Raw genomic sequence first — 20,737 nt, 5'->3', positions numbered from 1 at the left:
TTTGGAGTGTTTTTATTTTTGCATTTCTTGTCAAACAACATGCCCTAAAAGTAAACATACTAATACACAGTATGTGAAGTTAATGTGTTTGAGGTGAGATCTGGAACACACTGTTATAAATATAGCCTATAATGAGGTGTGTTGCGCATTCTAATTTAAATCATGCACTTCAGATCTTTTCCCTACAGATCTATCCTTTAAAGACACCTTGATACTTCTCAAAACATCTATCAATAGAACATCTCGTGGTCTGAATAACTTAGTACATCTTATCTTAGCCTCATAGACCTGAGGGAAATTGAGGTTAAACCTAAACCCAAAAATAACCATAGCATTTGTATTACTTCTTTCATGGTACAGAAGCGTTTACCTTCTCTAGAGACTGTGTATTTATGGCTGCAAATTTACCATTATCGCTCTGGGCGTTTCTAGGAAATTGTTTTATCTCGGGAACAAGGCATTTTACTCTAATGGAAAAAGTCCCTTTACTGTTATTTTCTATCTTAAAACATATGTTTTCACAATCCACACATTAAGATCCTGCGGTACCACTTTACAATAGGACTACCCTTATAAAGGGTTTACGAATAGTTTGTAATTCATTTATTAATTAGGTTGTGAACACTTTACAAATCATTAATAAGCTTTTACAAGACATGAGATAAACGGGGCAACTGTGACCGGTTGCTTGCCAAATAGTGAGCCAACATTTATCTGTACTGCTAAGCCTTATATTGGCTACTTAGCTTACTTTGTCTTCTTCATCAGCCAGCATCCTTGGTATCTGTTCACTGAGTTGATTCCCTCCCTTCCATCTTGATGTTTCTTGGCATCTCTTGTGACCATTTATGAATGAGTTATTAACGTTTATAACTGCCAAAAGGGAGCCTTATTGTAAAGTGTAAAACACATTACCATCTATTGATGAGTCACTAACGTTTATAACTACTGAAAGGGTGATGCGTTGTTTTTAAGTTTAATACACATCTCCATTTATGAATGAGTTATAACATTCACGCTGACCAAATACACATTTTTCTCATGAAATGCAAAGTAAGATGTAAAAGAGCCAAGCAAAATATTTGATTCACACATGAAGAATCAAAGAAAAGAAAGATGAATATTTAGTATGACTGATACACATATTTAAACATAAAAGCTTTTCTCAGACATAATGGTACTGGAAAAGTCTTGTGTAAGTCTGTGTGTATTCTTGAACAAGCATCCAAGCAGTCCATAAGGGTGAGCAGAGCCAAGCCAAGATGACCATTCAAGAACCTTGAGGTGTTCCTCCAACAAACCCTCTGTACGGTTTCCTCTCAGTCTACGGACATGTCCTTTGATGGTCGACCAAGCTCTTTCTATATGTTAGATATGACTGCCGTCTGGGGGTCCGGTTCACAAACCACCTGCTGTGGTTTATGGTGTAGTGGTTGTACCCCATGTTACTCAGCACTCTCCTGTATGCCCTCTAGTTTCAACACTAGTCTCCGCCTTTTGTCTTTAACTCCCATCATTCCAAAGACCCATTTCTTCCGTCTCCAGGTATGTCCAAAGCGTCCACGTGCATACTAACAAAAAATAAATCATAACATCATCTTAGTTAACAACAAAATGCACACAAATTACAGTAAAAATTGTTGCACATCATGTTTCAAAATGCCATACTTTATTAGGTGCATTGTATAACATCATTTAAGGATAATTATACAGTAATGGTTCATATTGATTTTTTAATTGTTTTGTATTCTCTTGTACAAGAAAGCACAGTCTAGACACAAATACTAAAATAGTTTACTTTATCGGCATTGGTATAGAGAACCGCAGTGACGTGTCCTAAAACCCGGATGTAAACTCCTTCCGGTTCCTTCGTCAAAAACGCAATGCAATTTCTCCATAGGATTTTGGAAAATAGCTCGAAATAAGGTCTGTGGTTGACACACATTTAAGAGACGGATCACGTTTTGTTCAGCCGGATAATATCCACATGTCTACCCTACTTTTATAATTTTTGAATCATAAATCTAGTCGCCAGAAGCAAAATGCTAACGTTATGCTATAAACGAACTACAAAAAAGTAGTACAGCAGCAGGGTCGCACGACTTCAACGTCACGCCAACTTTAGATCGTTTCAACTGACTTTCGCGCGCTTGCATATTTTAACAAAGCTTTTCATTTGAGCCACACTGAATTTCACTAGAAGTCATGGCTGTGTCAATTACCAGTCTGATATCATTTTACAAAGATGACAAGAAAAGTGTAGATAGAGGAGAGAACCACTACAAGTCAGGACACGTAAAACAGTGCAGCCTAGATGAAGGTGTGCTCAGGGCCGCCCCTCCCTACAGGCCAATCACGCAGGCTGCATGGGGCCCCGCCTTGTGCAGGGGGCCCCGCCCAGAGGGCCTCAGCTGCTGTGCGCAGTTCTCCGCTCAGTTCTCCGCGCACCCCCCGCGAGAGTTAGAGGTGACAAGAGGAGCACGTCTGTAACCCGACACCGTTGCAATGAATCGACATCTGACCAATCACGGCTTTGATACGCCCACTAGTGCAGGTGAAGGGATGTCGGTGAAAAGACAGTTTCAGTCCGGCGCAAAAAACAAAACATGAAGAAACTAGCGCATCACTCGAAGGTGGGTTATTGTATGAGTCAAATGTACAACTTACGAATGTTGTATAAGTCAAATTGCCAATTGCCATCTTAAAACATCAGCTGCAATTCACGACATGAAGAAGGCAGTCTCTGCAGAGCATATAGGCTAATGGAGATGCAGTTATTTCCAGCATTCTTTATTTACCATTCATTCATTATGTGATGCCTTTTATCTGCTAACGTACAGGAGGAAGAGTGATACACTGTCTGTCTACTTGGCTTACATAACAGTTAAAGTTTACAGCCTAAAAAACATGGAGCATTTGTTCCCCTTTTATTCATTTTTATGTCAATTTGCACATTTAATGGTGACGCTCAGCCTCTCCCCTTAACTCCTAACAGTCATCATCATGTCAACCACAACACAAAGAAATACTGATAGAAATGTGTGTAGTTGTTGACACATTGCTGACAGAGAGAACTAGAATACAGATTTAAGAAATATCAGTTTTTGAGCATGTCATAAGCATGTTTTGTCTGGACTATATTACAACTATATTATAATAAAACAATATAGTATTTTTATTATTGAATTGATTATGATTATGATTATTAGTAGAAGTAGTTTATTTGCATTAATTATGTTTTTATCTTTTTGAGGCTAGTATTTGGCAGGAAATGCAAAATTCACCTGTAAACGCATACTGAACGACATACATGCACATTTACTATTTACCTCACTGTATAAAAAAGTAACCGTTGATAATAATAATAAACAGGAATTATATTTGCAAAGTAGCCTACTTTGTTTCCAAAACATTTTTTTTCACTCCTGTCGGTTGGGGGGGGGGGGGGCCTCATCTCACAATGTCGCTTGGGGCCCCAAGTTGGCCAGGGGCGGCCCTGGGTGTGCTTACCGGTGTTGTCAGGGCTAGCATGAGAGACAAGGTTTATAGAGTGTCGGTGAGTAGTGATAACAAGAGTACCGTTAACCTAGAGTTAATTTATTCACATTAGTAACATTAATTCCCATCAACAAATCCATGTTATGTGTCACATGAAATCTTTATTACAAATATTACATACCAGAAAACACAGAAATATCCATGAAATAAACATACAGTAGGCTATAAACAATTAAAGGGATAATTGGGAAGACATTACAAATGTAAATATATTTTAAATAATAAAACAATCCCACCACCACAGGTATCTACAGGAGAAGAGGGAATTCTCTCCACAAAATGTGAATGCCCACGTGGAGAATGGAAATGCAGTCATGCAGCTGCATTAGCCATCTTTGCCATCCATAATTTCAGCTGCACTGACACCCCCTGTCAGTGGAAGAAGCCAAAGGCAGCTAAACGTACGCATTCAGTGGAGGAGCTATTTCCTCCAACCAATAACTCATTCAACCCGCTGACAAGAGAGCCCACCTCCGAAGATCGTGACTGGCTGAGGGACAGACTCGGGGGCAGGTTCTCAGGAATTTCTTGGCTTCTCTCCCCCTAGCCAGAAGAGGAACACTACAGCTTGGAAACACTTACTGTTCCTTAAATTATCAAATCTGTTAGGCATCAGGGACGTGAGGCAATTGTGGCAAGCATGGCATTGTCTGAGGAGCAACTTTGGAGCTGTCCTGAGGTCAAAGCGTGTGACTGCTTCCCTTATTGCCAGGGTGCTAGGGCAACAACAGGCCCTTGATGGTGTTTTGTCTGTACAGTGGGGGACTATGAATGAATGTGAGGGCGTCAGGGCATTCACCACTGCAACCCAGATGCAGGTCCATGAGTCAGGTTTGTGGCTCTCCCAATCAGGAGTGTTGGGGGCATCTCCAGATGGTCTGGTAGGGTCTTCCGCTGTGCTGGAGGTAAAGTGTCCCTACGGAGCCAGGGAAATGACAATTAGTGAAGCATTGCAAATCAAGGGCTTCTGTGTCAGTAAGGAGGGAGAAACATTCAGCCTGCGTGAGGAACATCCTTACTGGCACCAAGTGCAAGGTCAGCTTCACCTCACTGCAAGAGAGACTTGCTACTTTATGGTCTGGACTACGAAAGACAGTGTCATCATTCCGATAGCCCGAGACAACAATTGGCAGCCTAACCTGTTGGCTGTTGAGGACTTTTTCAAGGCCCACATGCTTCCAAAGCTGGCACTGCCGGAATAATCACCTTTGTCACTGTTGTGGTTATTTTCTGAAAAAGACAGAAAAACAAAAAGGCATATTAATTGACTTGTTCTGAGTTCAGAGAGCACTGCTGTTAAAATTAAATATTTTTTTTGAGAAAACTCATCTTCATGATGTTATGGTTCCCCTTTGAAGATCTTTCTTGTAGCTGCTGCGATCCATGTTTGAGTCGTTCATATGTTCGATGAAAAAGATCATAAATCTATCATTTTCAAATATAGTCATTTTAAGAGATTGTGAATCGTTTTTAATTTACATTTACTCACCTTTGCAATGTTGTGGTTGTTAGAGTGTTAGGTTTCTGACTACAGAGAATAACATATTTACAAAATAATATTTCTTAATAAAAAAAGGCAGTCCATGCAGAAAACTATTGTGGTTTCTTGATTCTGAATCCCAAATCACAAACCATTCTTTGGAGTAACGTTTTTGATAGAGAAAGACAGAAAACAAACATGAGCCTACCCGAGAGGCCAGACTTTTCAAGGTAAAAAGACAGTTTAAAGATTTATATTTGCAGATATTATCAGCACATCTGAGTCAAATTAACATGTGTATTAAACAGAACCTAAATAAAAGAAATAAAATGCACCCAGTTTAAAGACATTGTTTGAGTTTAATGATGAACTCAAAATGTAAAACAAAGTATGAAACATGTTTCTGGATTGATTAAACAGCAGAATCTAAATAAAAGAAATAAAATGCACCCAATGAAAAGACCGTTTGAGTGTAATGATGAACTCAAAATGTAAAACAAAATATAATAATACATTTTATTTATATAGCGCTTTTCTACAACTCAAAGACGCTTTACAGTATGAGGGAGGGTAGAGAAACAAGGACAGGCAAACAAATAAATATAGTAAAATAAACAGAAAAGTCAGTCAAGAGGAAGTTGATTGAGAGGGGGGGAGGGGGGCTTACAGAGTTGAAAAGATGTGTATGAAACATATGTGTTTACATGTGAAAAGACACTATTTTTCTGCCACCTCTTTTATGAGGACGTTGGAAGTTCACTAGTGCGCAACATACCTGCACCAGTTTATCTGTGAAGTGCCTCAGGTGAGATGGAATGAAATTTAGGATCCTAAATTCTTTCAAACGAGCATTTGCTCTCTCGACGTGAATCCTATTTTGTGCGATAAGCTTTGTAGCCTGTGCTTCGCTGTGTGTCAGTTGGCCATGACAGAGGAATGGGGGAATGTTGACAGTAACTCCTTCAGGAAGAATGTTCTGGATTAAGAATCCCTTGTCAGCCAATATCAGATCTCCAGGTTTGAAATGCTGAAGAACACCAGAATCCCGTACTATTTCTTTGTCACTTGTTGATCCTGGGTATAGTTTTCTGCAGTATGTGATCACAGCATTTGGTGCTACCCCCAGCAGTAGTTTGAAGGAGTGCATGCCACGGTAAGCAGAGTAGGTCTCTTTCTGGATATCCATTTGCTTGGGGATAGCAATTTTGATGTCCGTACAATCCACTATCATTCTGCAGTTTTGGATGTGCCGAAATGAAGAAGGCAAGCTGGTTTTATTTTTCTCCCGGCTGGGAACAGTACTCATTATGTCCTTAAAAAGTAATTTATGGAGAACCTCTATAAATGTTACAATCACATTTCTGACAGTGCTTTCACCGCAGTGAAAGAGTGCAGCCAGATGAAGGTGTGTGTAATTATGACGCAGTTTCATGAGGGTCATGAAAACTTGGTCTTCAAGACTCAGTGATTTGGGGAACCAACCTTCTGGGTATGTAATGGAACCCTCAAAACGAGCAACATACTCACACACAGCACTGTCTCTATCTGGCAATCCTGTCTCCATCCGAAGAACCTTTTCACTCAGCTGAGAGGCAGAATACTTGTCACGGCAGTAACTCTGTTTTGCCTTGGACTCCTCTAGCTGGCTCTCTAGCTGCATTATGTGTCTTTTCTGAGATTGAAGTTTTTCTTCTACCGTGGTTGCTTGCTCCTCGGCATTCTCAGATAGTGGTTGAGGATCTTCATTAGCAGCCGCCTGTGTTGATGGACCTGCTTCCTCCTCAGTCATTAGACACGCAGCTTCTTCCTCCATTCCATCAATTATCCCTCTCAGACAGTAGGAATGCTCTTCTACATTCTGTGCTTTAAAGGAAACAGGCCTTTTTCTCTTTTGTAAAAGAAAATTACAGCTGCAGATGCGGGAACAGGCATTGGGCTTCCTGTCAGCTTGTCTGTTGGGAAGGTATAAAATATTAGTTTCATGGAAGTCACACCGTCACATTAAGACATACAGTACATAGGCTAAAACAAAACATCTAAAGATATAACCTTGCACTTTGATAAGTCTCGTGAACATTTTCACTATTTTGACATTTGTATAGATCAAAATTGAACTAAAAGAAATAAATGGTAGATTAATCCATATTGAAAATAGGTGTCAGCTGCTACACTAATTATAATAGTTAGATTTCTTAATTAAGATAATATATTACTTTATTGATCCCAATTTGGGAAATGTTTGTTTCAGCAGCATAAAAAGAAAATATAAGTTATTATATATTAGTATGTGAGGGATGGAATATTAAATTGAATATGAATGTAAAATGTACATGTGATTTTATGTCCAAGAGAAGCTATGGAGCAGAGTTCTCTGCCAGCCAGAGGTGATTTGTTATTAGTTCAATATGTCAAACTGATTTCCCTGACTACAATCTTTAGTTACATGGTGAAACGTTATGCTGCTTGTACTAATTAGACTTATCATATAAGCGACACAGGTTTTTAATAGGATGTATTCATTATCTTTACTTATGTTGCGGTCTTTTCAGCAGCGCCATCTCTAAAACGGCGATACAGTCACTACCCATTATTTACATTTCACCGTGACATGGACAAAAATGTAACGTCAGTTTACATGGCACGAATCCAGACTCTCATTTGGAAAACATTGGCCGGGAAACGATAGAACGAGCACGAAGATCATGCGAAGACCTGTGGCTGCAACCCGGAGCAAAGCAAAAAACCATTGCGTAGCTAACTAGTAGCGCTAGCTTTAGCTAGCGTTAGCTAACGAAACAAACTGCCGAGTAAACTTGGAAAACACTGGTAATTAATTATTCTATAATTTGTAAAACTACGGTGTTAAAAAAAAATACCGATTCTAATGGTCAGATATATAGATATACAGATACTAGAGATACTACAGATCAGGGATACAAACTCATCAGGTATGAAAAAGGTGACAAGGATCCTAACCCCGACCCCACGGAATATCGGCTTTAAAATTAGGAATAACAGTGGATTTTAGCAGTCAGAACAACTAAAGCAGCAGTTAGTAATAACAGAAACGCCAAAGAGTCACATCTAATAGAAATATATAAAAGCATTTATTTTAATTGCAGCAGTCAGTTTATAATTTTGGCAGCACTGTTGAGCATTTTGAAAATGTATTTTCATGCCTCTGTGCAAGGCGTAGTCTTTCTATCTATATAGCCACTGGTGTAAAGTAACTAAGTTCATAAACTCAAGTACTATACTTGGGTACAATGTTGAGCTACTTGTACTTCACTTAATTATTTCAATGTTTTGCTACTTTGTACTTGTTCTCCTCTACAGTTCAGAGGTACATGGTGTACTTCTTCTCCTCTACAGTTCAGAGGTACATGGTGTACTTTTCCTCCACTCCATGTATGTAATCCCTTTAGTTACTTCACAGATGTGGATGAATTATGTGAAATATAACCAAGTGTTAAATCAGACTTTAGTTCCACCTGGAGTAAATCCACAAGCTACCCTGCAGTATACAAAGTCATTCAAACTAGCTGCACCTTTACCAGCTTTGAGAACACTTTTATGATCAATCATTATAAAACATATCATATATATTATTCTGAAATGGACCAATCTGCACAACGACTACTTTTACTGTCGCTACTTTCACTATATTTTGATGAGAATACTTTTCTACTTTCACTTGAGGAACATTTTGAATGCAGGACTTTTACTGTAACAGAGTATTCCTACACTCTGGTACTTCTACTTTTACTCAAGTACAATATCTGAGTACTACTACTCTTACTCAAGAACAACATCTGAGTACTTCCGCTTTTACTCAAGTACAAGACCTGAGTACTTCTACTATTACTCAAGTACAATATCTGAGTACTTCTACTTTTATTCTAGAACAAGATCTGAGTACTTCTACTTTTACTCAAGTACAAGATCTGAGTACTTCTACTTTTACTCTAGTACAAGATCTGAATGCTTCTACTTTTACTCAAGAACAAGATCTGAGTACTTCTACTTTTAATCAAGTAGGCTACAAGATCTGAGTACTTCTACTTTTACTCAAGAACAAGATCTGAGTACTTCTACTTTTAATCAAGTACAATATCTGAGTACTTCTACTTTTACTCTAGTACAATATCTGAGTACTTCTACTTTTACTCTAGTACAAGATCTGAGTGCTTCTACTTTTACTCAAGTACAAGATCTATACTTATACCACCTCTGTTTATAGCCTATGAAAAATATGTTCGGCGTAATGACGTACAACAGTCTCGACAATTTCTGTAGTCCTATTCAGCCACTCGGTAACAACCATTGTTTTTCAGACACGTAAACTCTTCAAAAATCACCAGTGGGGTCACTGCTGATGTATTTAATGTCGTAGAACAAAACGTGATTTATCTCTTAAATTTGTGTCAACCACAGACCTTATTTCGAGCTATTTTCCAAAACCCTATAAAAAAATGCATTGCTTTTTGACGAAGGAACCGGAAGTGCTAAAAATGCTAACTTACTTCCGGGTTTTAGGACGCGTCACTGCGGTTCTCTACCAATGCTTACTATTTATTTGATACTCATTTGGTAATACAATTAATAAAAAGAACAAGGTTTCGTTAAAGCGTATGCTCAATAATGAACTCCAGCTCAACCAACCATATTGTAATATCTAAGTAATCATCTTGAAATATGACATTATTATTTGTAATATACACACATCTTATTGTGAGGTTAATTGCAAGAGGCCGCTCTTCAACACTACTTTGACGTTAGCTTGTCTATAATTGATCATAGCTAATTTAAATTAACCTTAGCAATGCATAAAGTTACATACCTAATAAAATATATCTCTAACTTACAAGGATGACCTTATTTTACCAACCTCAAACAGAAGCCGTTTATTCTACAGTATTATCCCACTTAACACTTCTCTATTACGTTTTAACTTGGAGGCTACAATTAGCATCGTTAGCACAGATGTAGCTACCACTTGCTTAAATGCTAACCCAAGTCTTAACATTCATTAACGTTAGCTGACTAAAAACATAAGCAACACATAAATAAAGTACTCAAATTTCACTTACCGCAAAACCGTATTCATGCACCGTCTGTTTTAACCACACAGCGAGTCACAATAGTCCGATATAAGCATGAAGAATAGCACCAGCACAACAAACACGGCCGAGTTCAAGTTATGTTCCTCGGATGAGTTGAGCTGGTTGAGCCCCTGTAGCATCACGGAGCTGCTAGCAGATCGCTGGACATACCTATCACTCAATGTGACCACGCCCTAATTTATGCAAAACGTTAAGGCTTAATATAACTTAAACAAATTATAAATGGTAGTAACTCATTAAAAAATGGGAATGTGTTTTACACTTTACAATAAGGCTCCCTTTTGGCAGTTATAAATGTTAGTAACTCATAAATAAATGGTTATAAAGAGATGGCAAGAAACATCAAGATGGAAGGGGGGGAATCAACTCAGTGAACAACAGATACCAAGGATGCTGGCTGATGAAGATGACGAAGTAAGCTAGTGCCAATATAAAAGGCTTAGTCATCTTGCCAAATAGTGAGCCATATGTTAGAACTGGTTTATAAATGGTTCTTAATGATTAATAAAGTGTTTACAAACTAATTAATAACCTAATTATAAACTCTTTATGAATCCTTTATAAGGTACAGTGTTTCCCACATATCTGAAATATACTTGGGGGGGTGGTGGTAGGTAGCGGGTTGAGGTGACGTGCAACAACATTAACATTAACATTTCTGTTGGTCGCTTGTTACCAGACGGCAGATGGCAGAGCGAACAGGTACAGGCAGGGCCCATAGTGATAGCCCTATAGTTTAAATCTACTACCCAAAAATAAACATATGGACATGGGTTACTATTTAAAAAAAAAAAAGTAAATGTATTTAGGAACCTATCAATGTGATTCTAAGTGGGGGTGGACCTCAAATCCTCCAGGGGGGTCCGGGGGCATGCTCCCCCGGTAAGATTTGTTTTTAAATTTTGGAGTTAAATGCATCAATCTGGTGCACTTTGAGGGGAAAATAAAGAGACTAGATCTATGGAAACACCTATATGAAACAGAACTGTATACATTTCAATAATCATAAAATCATGGACATAACCAATAACATACCATTTCCAATATGAAAAGACACTGAAACTTTTATTTTTGGTTCATTTATAGTTGTGAGTGTGTCTTTGCTCCTGAATCAGCCTCTCCCTCCTCTCCCCCCTGCTTCTCTTTGAGGCAGCAGCAAAGACTAGTTTTAGCTCGCAACAAGTTTTAAAAGTGTATCTTACCTTTTTTCACCTAGTTATTAGTTAACTTTTTATTCATGCATATTTTACTAATCACTACCTTCTCAAATGGAAATATGTGTTTACATAAATGGTGACCAAACTGCTTGAGACCCACTGAGAACTTAGACTAAGTTAACTATCTAAACACTCAAGAGAGTCCTTTACCTCACCTGAGCTGAGGTTATCCCGAGCTTGAATGACACACAGAGACCAATCAAGGGCTTTGATTTATGATCTGTATGACAGTGGCCATGTCGGCCACATCATGTAGACAGCCAGTCACCCTGTGTGAGGCAGGCCACTTAACAGGCCAGGCCATCGGGAAACCCCCCGGTCCTCCCGATGGCCAGTCCTGGACTGGGTACAGGAGGCGTAGAGCGAGGGATCATTGTCCACAAGTTAATCGATCGCAGATGGCGTCGTGGGCACGGACGAATACAAATAAAAATAAAAATAATTTTTAAAAAAAACTAAATGGGTCGCGAAATATACTTGGGCGGCCGTTAATATACCTGGGCGGCCCGCCCAAGTATAGCCTATGTGTGGTAAACCCTGCCAGGTAGTCTCATTGTAAAGTTGTACCGATCCTGCTGTATAACCCTTTGTGTATATTGGCTGTTTGTTGTGTTCTGGCAAACAAAAGTGGACTAGTTGCAGTTGTAAACCAACGTTTTAAAGGAAATTCAGATGGTGTGCATTTGTTCATTTGAGATAATGAGTGTATGTTATAAAACCCAATCATCATCAGAGGTACACTTCTATACACCTGGGTAGTTATACGATTCCGTTATCCTTTCCTGCATTGTGACGGGACATGATAATCAAACTCACTGTCTCCTCAGAGCCAATGTCCATGGGAAGAATATCAGACATCCTTCTGTTCCTTTCAACCCAAATACCAGAAAAACAAAAGTTTCCTTTTTTCAAAATCATTCATATAAGAAGCTACGACAGTACAATGGGCCACAGGTGTTTGTGTTGTAGATGATCACTGCAGTAAACATGCATGTCTGGTGCTGAATATGCATCAGTCCATTAAGGCACTTTGTCTCACCAGATGTAAAAGACAAATATATAATCAACAGCAAACACAACAGCTTAAACTTAAACGCACGCATGGAGTCTAATGACCTGCTCTGTGAATGAGTCCTTACACCGTCCAAATCACCACCCTTATCTTCATGTCTCTGTCTGTACATCAAGTTGCTTTGTGTCAGCTTCACCATACTATACTGACAGACATCTGAGATGAATGTGTATATATATATATATATATATATATATATATGTGCGTTTTCAAACCTGAGCTTCTATAAACTTGCAAGCCTTAGACTAATCTACTTCTCAATTAGCATGTGTGTTGCTGAGGGAGAAAATCTGCAGAAACTGATCTGCCGGTGGAGTTAGTGTGACACTACGAAGGTGTAAAATCTTCAAATCTTTAAACTTCAAAATCCTCACAGCAGTGGAGCCATCTCTGCTAACTGCTATAATGGGATGTCTCTGTATGTTTTCTTTCACAAAATAACGCGCCTGTCCTACGTTACCGGTGATAGCAATGAGGATTTAACTGAAGATATGTCTGTGTGTTGGCCAGGCTGAACTTTGACTTTTTACAAAGCGTTCATCAAACCTGGGGCATGCATATGTAATAGGGCTTTGACTTAAACATTTTCATGGCAGCTTTTGCATTCATGTGCATATACAGTAAACGTGCCTATAGACTCAATATGAAACTTTAAAGGCAGCGGAACAAACACATCCTGACGGGATTCTGCGTGAATACTAATGTGCTGTAATATAGTTTGATACAAAGGATTTTTTACAAGCGACAGTAATTCAAATAACAGTGTTACAACAGTGTTACGCAGAAGAGCCGGTCTGAATGTGCATCACATCACAGTGGACAGGTCTCAGCAGGCTCACAGCAGGGAACTGAGGCTGAGGCTCATTAAAACTGAATAGTGAATGATTGGGGGAAAAAGGCATGTATGTGTGAGGAGCAATCATTTTTCACAACATGGATCTATTTTAAGCTTGCTTCAACAGTTCAATATTGTTGGGGTTACTTCTTTAACTCTATGTACAACTTATGCCCATTAATGAAAATTGAGCATGGTTTTAATGCTATACCTGAGTATTGTTGATGACTGTGTGCTTCAAATAGGGTTGTAAGGCGAGAGTTTACTTGGATACCACCAGCAGGATAATGCACCGTGTTCATGGCCTCTAATGCCACAGATTGGGAGCAGGAGATTCGGCCGGAGAAATAAGTCTCTTAAACTGTGCTACCTGATCAGTTCAAAGGACAGGGAATAAATGATTACACATATCTGAGGGATGAGTGCCTCAAAGCCATGTACTCTAATGAGCTGAACACAGAATAATGGTGAGGCACAGGTCTAAAGCACAGCCTCAAACGACTTCTGAAATGTTCATGTCCACAGGCTCCCTCGTTAGATTTGGAAACTATATAGCACTCAACAGACTGTTCTTTCATCTTCTAATCCATCTGAACTCAGTAAGAAGGACCTCGGTCAGATAAACTATATCAGGGTTCTGTGATCTTTTTGGGAAGATCCACAGTCTGTGCTGTACTTCCTAACCCTGTGCTGTAATGGACACAAGGACTCAATGACAGCAAGCCTGAGGTCGGCACAAAGGGAGTAGAAACCCCTGCACCAAAGATTTGTTATTTTTCCAGAATTAAATGCCTCCTCAGTTTCAAAGGGCTAAATATGTCCAAAAGCAGGATTATTTAATTTAACATTTGACATGACCAGGAGGCAGCTTCATGCTGCCTGAGAGACTTTCAATTGCACTTGTTTCGATGCTTTAAGGCCAGTGAGAACAATAGCTGGGGCCAAAGATGTCAGATCTGTCTGCTGCAGGACGACTGGGTTGAATTCATGCTTCTATGTTGTTAGAGACAAAGTATTCAGTGAATCAGAAACCAGAGTGCGGAGTACTTGAATCTTTTTTTAAGGCCTGTGTTATTTTAAAATGGTTGTTTTCAATCTATTTACAACTGCTCCTTGTTCAGTTATGATTGTCCCTGAGGAAGAAAGTAATCAAGGCCAAAGGTGTGGTATTTCAAATGAGAACCACATTCACTTAATTGGTCCTTATATTTCCCTTGGGGGGTAAATAATTGTCATCATATCCTTTCTGGTGAAAGGCATCATATTCAGCTGATATAAGAAAGATTTTGTTCATAACTTGAAGACTGATGTTGAATTGGAGAGAGTATAGGAAAAAACATTATAAAGAAGGTATGAGGCAGAAGGGACATTATGAGCGAGCTCGAGCACTTATGCTCAAAAACCTGAATTCTAGTTGGCTTGGGTGCAAAGACAAAAAAAAACATTCCGTCCTCTTAAATGGGAAGTAAAATGTCCAGAGAGACTTTACATTGAGCTGTTACCGCTGAGTGGAGCAAAGTTCACCACAATCTTGCTCTTTGTCTTGATTGAAGACATTTTGAAAATGTTAAAGTCAGTTAAAGTCGGATTGACCATTTTATCGTCAAGGACTCATTTTGGAAAATTGTCTTATGGACATTTTGGCCTTCTTGAAAGAGGAACATGACTGCGCTAACAACTTTTCAAAGATGCATCACAGAAGCATGTTTTGTTCTTCCAGCTTGTCCTTCCTGCAACAAAATGTGCATTACAATGTGTACACGTGTTTTTGCCGGCAATATATAGTTAGTATCAATTATCTTAGTATTATTAAAAATCGTTTTAAATGAATAAATAAAGGACTTATTGCATTGACAATAAAAGTAAGAAGAAAGAAGGCTTTATATTAAATCATTGGTGTTATAACGCAACTCATATAGAGAAATGGTCTTGTTTGCGTTAAAACATTTTAAGCTAAGCTTGCCCCCCTTTTACAACATCGGATTTAAAAAAGGACTTTTAGTTCCCGTTCCTCCATAGAATATCTGTGAGCATTTGTATGTAGTCATGTCCTGAGAATTTGGAATGTCAGTGTGATAGTATGGAAAAGGACATCATTAATTGAACAGTTGACTAAATAAACGAAACTGCCATCTTTTACATTACGGCTGCAAGTTCTAGTTGAAAGCGTTCATACTAAGTGAGAGTAGCAGCTGAGTCACCGTCTCTGTCACAGTCTGCATGATGAGCCTGTGCAAAGTGGTTGAGCTTTCACCAGCATCCTCTCAGTGAGGATTGTTTAAGACCTTGACATGGCATTGGCCTTTCCACTGCAAAAACATCCTCCAATTCAGATTGTGTACAGTTAGTGATAATCAACAGCACATACTGTAATATCCTGCTCAATCCTTACAAGTTTAGTATTGGTTTATTTTATAATTTGTACTGAGTTTGGAGTCTTTTGTTGATGCATGCGCTTTTCTTTTCACAACACGGCAAACCACAATGCAGTGCAGCAATTTAAACAAGAAAACTGTGATGACTTTCAGACGAATGCTTGTTGTGAATGACAGCTGGTTCCCAGGTGATATGTTGACTTTGTTAGCACCAGCAGAGCAGTCCAGGGAGAGACGTGTGTGTGTGTGTTTTATTTGTCAGCTGAAGATGGTTATCCTTGTTCAGACTTTAAAGGTTGCAAAAGGGCAAAGATGCAGGGTTGCTTTTGTGTGTGTGACTAATTTTCCTTGTTTTCACATTTTGAGGCTGTTTTGACTTCAGACGAGATTAACTTTCCAGAGACGTCACTCGACTCTTTTGTCCTCTCATTTTATTTAATGTCACATTACATCTGGGCAGTTACAAAACGACTCACGGTGGCACGGCAAGGCAGAGAGACACGAAAGACGACAGGTTCATGCTTTAACTGTAGTGTCCTTATTGACTTAGCAACAATTACACAAATATTAAACACATCAATAGTGAAAATGAACAAACCGTCCTAATGATGGCATATGTAGGCGTCTGAGATGCAAAGTAAAAAAATAACTTTACAGGTTAACATTTTTCAAACAACACATGGTATTTTGTTTGCTGCCATTGTCACTAAGAGTGGGCTCAATCAGGGGTTTGATCGTTTCCAAGATTGTAGTTGTCATCAAGGAGATCAGTTCCAAAGTGGGAAAACGGAAATAATGAACTAACCCTAACTCTAACCCTAACCCTGCTGTTCAGGTTTCTGTGCAAATGTAAAATAATGACACAATAGTGTCACACGGCAACATGATTAAAAAATGGCACCAAAGTCAATTTGGCACACAACAGTTTGACATCTTGGGAGATGTGCCTTTGCACTGGAGTGTTCTAAGAACAAAGAATAGAAAAAGGAGGTAATGGCTAGCCTGGTTCTGTAGAAAAGTAATGAAGTCAGCTGTCCAGCACCTTGAAAGCTCACTGGTCACCTCATTAGTTTAGCTTTAAACTGGGAAACCGGCCTTTCCACTGCATATCTGCTTGTGCACAGTTATGTGAACACTTCACTAATTGGCTTGCTGCTTTCTTTTGGAAATCATGCACCTACATTTTAGCTGTGGCCTTATATTAGTTCACAGAGAGAGAGGCACAAATACACAGTAACAGTAATTGGAGAGATTGTCATCTTTTCGCTTCGTTTTTGCAAGGGTAAAGTGACCAAATGAGACCAAATGTGTTAGTTAGTGGGCCTTTAGAAGCTAGCTCTCCCTCCGTTTCCGGAGCTGGCTGTAGCATCATATTAAGCTTACAAACATGAGGTTGGTATCAGTTTTCTCAATGCTCAGCAAGCAAGCGAAGTGTATTAACCACATGTAGAGTAAATCACATGACGATTTCCTCCACTCTCCTCCCTCTCAGAGTCCTATTGAGAACATTTCGGACGGAGCGGGACACGCTCAGCAGGAGCTCCTTCAGTCCTGCTCTATACTCTTTTCGGATCAGGCAGTAGAGCACGGGGTTGAGACAGCTGTTTGCATGAGCTAAACACACAGTCAGGGGGAAGGCGTAGGCCTGGACGTTGTAGAAGGCTTTACTGAAGGGGACCAAGTCAAATTTGATCAGCACCCCCCACAGAGTGAGAGCCTGGTTAGGCAGCCAGCAGCTGAAGAATGACAGAACTACGATTGTTACGGAGCGGGTGACTTTGGAGCGGTGGCGGCGGTGGCGTCCTCTCTCACACTCTGACCTCTCTGTGAGGGTCCCACTCTCCATGCTTCCTACGATGCGTCGGCTCAGGATGAACCTCAGTAGAAGGAGGTAGCACACAGAGATCACGGTCAAGGGAATTACAAATCCAAGGAGAACCTTTTGTGTTTGATAAAGTCCAAGCAGGACTTGAGGATCCCAGTAACCTGAGTCGGAGTCAGAGAAGCGCATTAAGCACAGCTCTTCATCTGTAGACACCTTTAACACAAAAACAACATAACAGGTTTGCTAACTCCCTCCAACAGAACACATATTTTGAACGTTACACAGCCAGTTACATTTGTGATTTCAGTCATTAACGCTCAATTTGAATTAACAGTCACATTTCCAACATAAAAAACAACTTTGTTAAGTTTAGGCAACAGAATGATTGTTAATACGGTCACTAGTGGTCAGGGTCACCTTCTTTTAATGGTGATTCTTTACACCGTGTGAATAGAGGATAAAACCAATAGTTGGTTGAGGAGGCCCTTTTGAACCACCTGTATGTGGCTGATAACTTTTGAACAAAAAGTTTGTATTGCTGCAATTTAAATCGGTCTAAGTGTAAATGCAACAAACCTGGACTGTGGTGGAGTAGAAAGCATGAGGCAGCGTAGCCACCAGTGACACCACCCAAATAATTAAACTGGCCCACTTGGCACGAGCATTAGCGACCTTGGGGCTCCTCATCTTCATCGAGGTGAGCAGAGAGTGGTAGCGGGTCACGCTCATGGTGGTGAGGAAGAAGACGCTGGCGTACATGTTCATGGTGGTGACCGAGCTCACGATCTTGCACATGACCCGGCCAAAGGGCCAGCGGAAGTCCAGCAAGGTGTCCACGGCCCAGAAGGGCAAGGTGAGGATGAACTGGAGGTCTGTCAGCGCCAGGCTCATCACGAAGCAGTCGATAGACGAGTGGTGTTGGCCCGAGCGGCGCGAGTGGAGCAGGAACAGAGCCAGGAGGTTACCCACAAGCCCCAGGACACACACCACCAGGTACACCAAGGCGATGACAACTCGTACCTGACAAACACATATAATCATTTTTATTTTGGTTCACACAAGGAAATTAAATCAAAAACAACATGCATCCTTTCAGCACTTTCTATCAATAGCAAGGATAATATTCGTAGCTGTTTCCATGTGCACGCGATTAAACTAAAAGTTTGCTATTTTTAAATGTAGGCCTACTATTAGTGCTACTAAAGATATGATGAAATATATTTAAGTTGACTGAATATATAAGTACGCATTTAACTAAGAAATGCAGTACCTTTTTAAGAACAAGTATATTTCAATACATTTTTCCGATAACTATTAAAACATGTGAAATATATTCATAATACAGTCAAAAATATGTAGTTAATACATACATTATAATGAATAAGATTGTATATGCCTTTTAAGTTCACTTTAAATATAACTAAAATGCAGTATTTCTTTAAGAAGTTGTAAAAATAGTACAGTCAAGTAAGTTGACATATATAATAACTATAGTGTATCTATACTATAGAAACTTGGTTTCTACTGATTCTTTAGCAACCAAGTTTCTAATAAATGGTGTTGCTAAGAGGCTAAACTTGGCTCATTGCTGTGAGGCCTTCCAGAGAAGAGTAGGTCCTAAAGTCAAAGTTTTAAGATGTTTATTTTTTTTAAACAATAACTAATGCATATAGATAATATCTGAGCAGTCATGCTCTTTTTCAACAACACACCACAGGTAATTCCATTAACCACATCCAGCTAAATGATAATAATATAAATAATAAACAACGGCTAAATACTAATTTGGCTCCTATCTTTAGGAATAAAAAAGCTACTTCACCAATTAGTAGTAATGCTACTTCATTGTATTTCTTTAATTAGTTCAGTGTGACCTTGACTTTTTTACCCTGTGCATGGTCTTCTGAGGTGATTCGTGCGAAATAAAATTATAGATGTATTTTATTAATTCATAGTTATAAGAAATCCTTAGCTTCACCTACTGCCAGGTTTGCGCTGTCTGCGTGCAGGTCCAGCGAGGACTCCTTGGAGAGGATGTGGAGCCAGCAGTTCAGTGAGAGGTTAAAATCTGCGAGATTAGAGGCTGCTCCCGAAGTGCTCACAAGTTTGGAGATCTCGCTCTCGTCCTCTGCCCCGCACAGAGCGGCCAGCGGTCCGGAGGCGCTGCTGTTGCTCTGCATGCTGCTGCGCAAGAGACCGCTTCTCTGTATTAGCGGCGGTGTTATCCTCCTCTTTCACTTACTTCCACAGTGTTGGTGCGCAGGTGTGGATGCATAAACCCCCCTTGTCCTGTAGTTAGTCAAGCCTCAGAGTTGCATAATTTATTAACTTACTAGCATTTTACTTTAAAAAACGTTGACATATGACATACAAGCTGAAGTGTTCCGTTATGCAGCCACATCGAACTGTCCGTGATGCTTTTATAGTCTCTGAGGCGCGCGACGGTGCACTGCATGAGCGCGCAATATTACAACAAGTGGTTAGTCGTATGATCATTACAGTCGATACAAATGAAACTCCACTAACTATAAAACTGGTTTTAAAGCCAGTTCTCTGATCTGTTTTTATTAAAACGTACATTCAGGCTTGTTTTTTTTCAAAGGGAAAAGATGTTGAAGAAGACCCTTTAGCAGTCTGATTCATTACCAAAAAAGTCTGTTTTCTGAATTCTGTTTGCTCTAAGGCGGGCTCTCCAACACGTCGATCGCGAGCTACCGGTAGCTCGCGGGCAGCTTTTCAGTAGCTCGCCGCTCGATTATCGATTATAGCGTTGTAAGGTTGCTTCTTGATTTTGCGGCTGCGGCTGGACAATAACGTTTTTTGATTTTAGAATTACACGAATATCAAATTGGCCGGTGACGCAGAGATCAACAGGTCAGGTCATTAACAGACGTGACAGCGGCACAGCGACACCCCAACGACACCACAGTCTGCTTTCTCCACCAACACCAGTCCAGAACCAACAGCAGAATGACCCGCTCTGAATCAGGCCCTGTCGCTGCGGCTCAGAGACACACAGGGAGGGATTTGTGTTTTTTGAAAAACACTCGTTATCATCATGTCAGGTTTTTGGTGGATTTAATCAAGTCTTGGATTGCAGAGTATGAATGTCCTCTTCCTCTTGCTATTTTCAGTTGATAAATACTTGTGTAAAGTTTGTGAATGCAGGAGGAAAGCTTCCGCGATCACTGTCTCCTCTCCGTTCCACCAAACCCCGCCCCATCCATGAAAATAATGAGCGACAGGCTGATA

General features: G+C 39.8%; 1 protein-coding gene across 1 annotated transcript; it reads right to left on the bottom strand.

Annotated features, from left to right (window-relative positions):
* Positions 1–16,091: 16,091 nt before the first annotated feature.
* LOC117532583 (relaxin-3 receptor 1-like) lies at positions 16,092–20,042 on the bottom strand. Its single transcript, XM_034195929.1, has 3 exons — positions 19,468–20,042; positions 18,062–18,505; positions 16,092–17,698 (listed from the first exon to the last, which is right to left on the bottom strand). The coding sequence occupies exons 1-3, from the start codon at positions 19,663–19,665 to the stop codon at positions 17,117–17,119; spliced, it is 1,224 nt and encodes a 407-aa protein (XP_034051820.1). The 5' UTR covers positions 19,666–20,042; the 3' UTR covers positions 16,092–17,116.
* Positions 20,043–20,737: the final 695 nt, after the last annotated feature.

Source organism: Gymnodraco acuticeps, unplaced genomic scaffold, assembly GCF_902827175.1.
Source record: "Gymnodraco acuticeps unplaced genomic scaffold, fGymAcu1.1, whole genome shotgun sequence".
In the NCBI taxonomy this organism is placed as follows: Eukaryota; Metazoa; Chordata; class Actinopteri; order Perciformes; family Bathydraconidae; genus Gymnodraco; species Gymnodraco acuticeps.
This window is presented reverse-complemented; position numbering and strand designations above follow the sequence as displayed.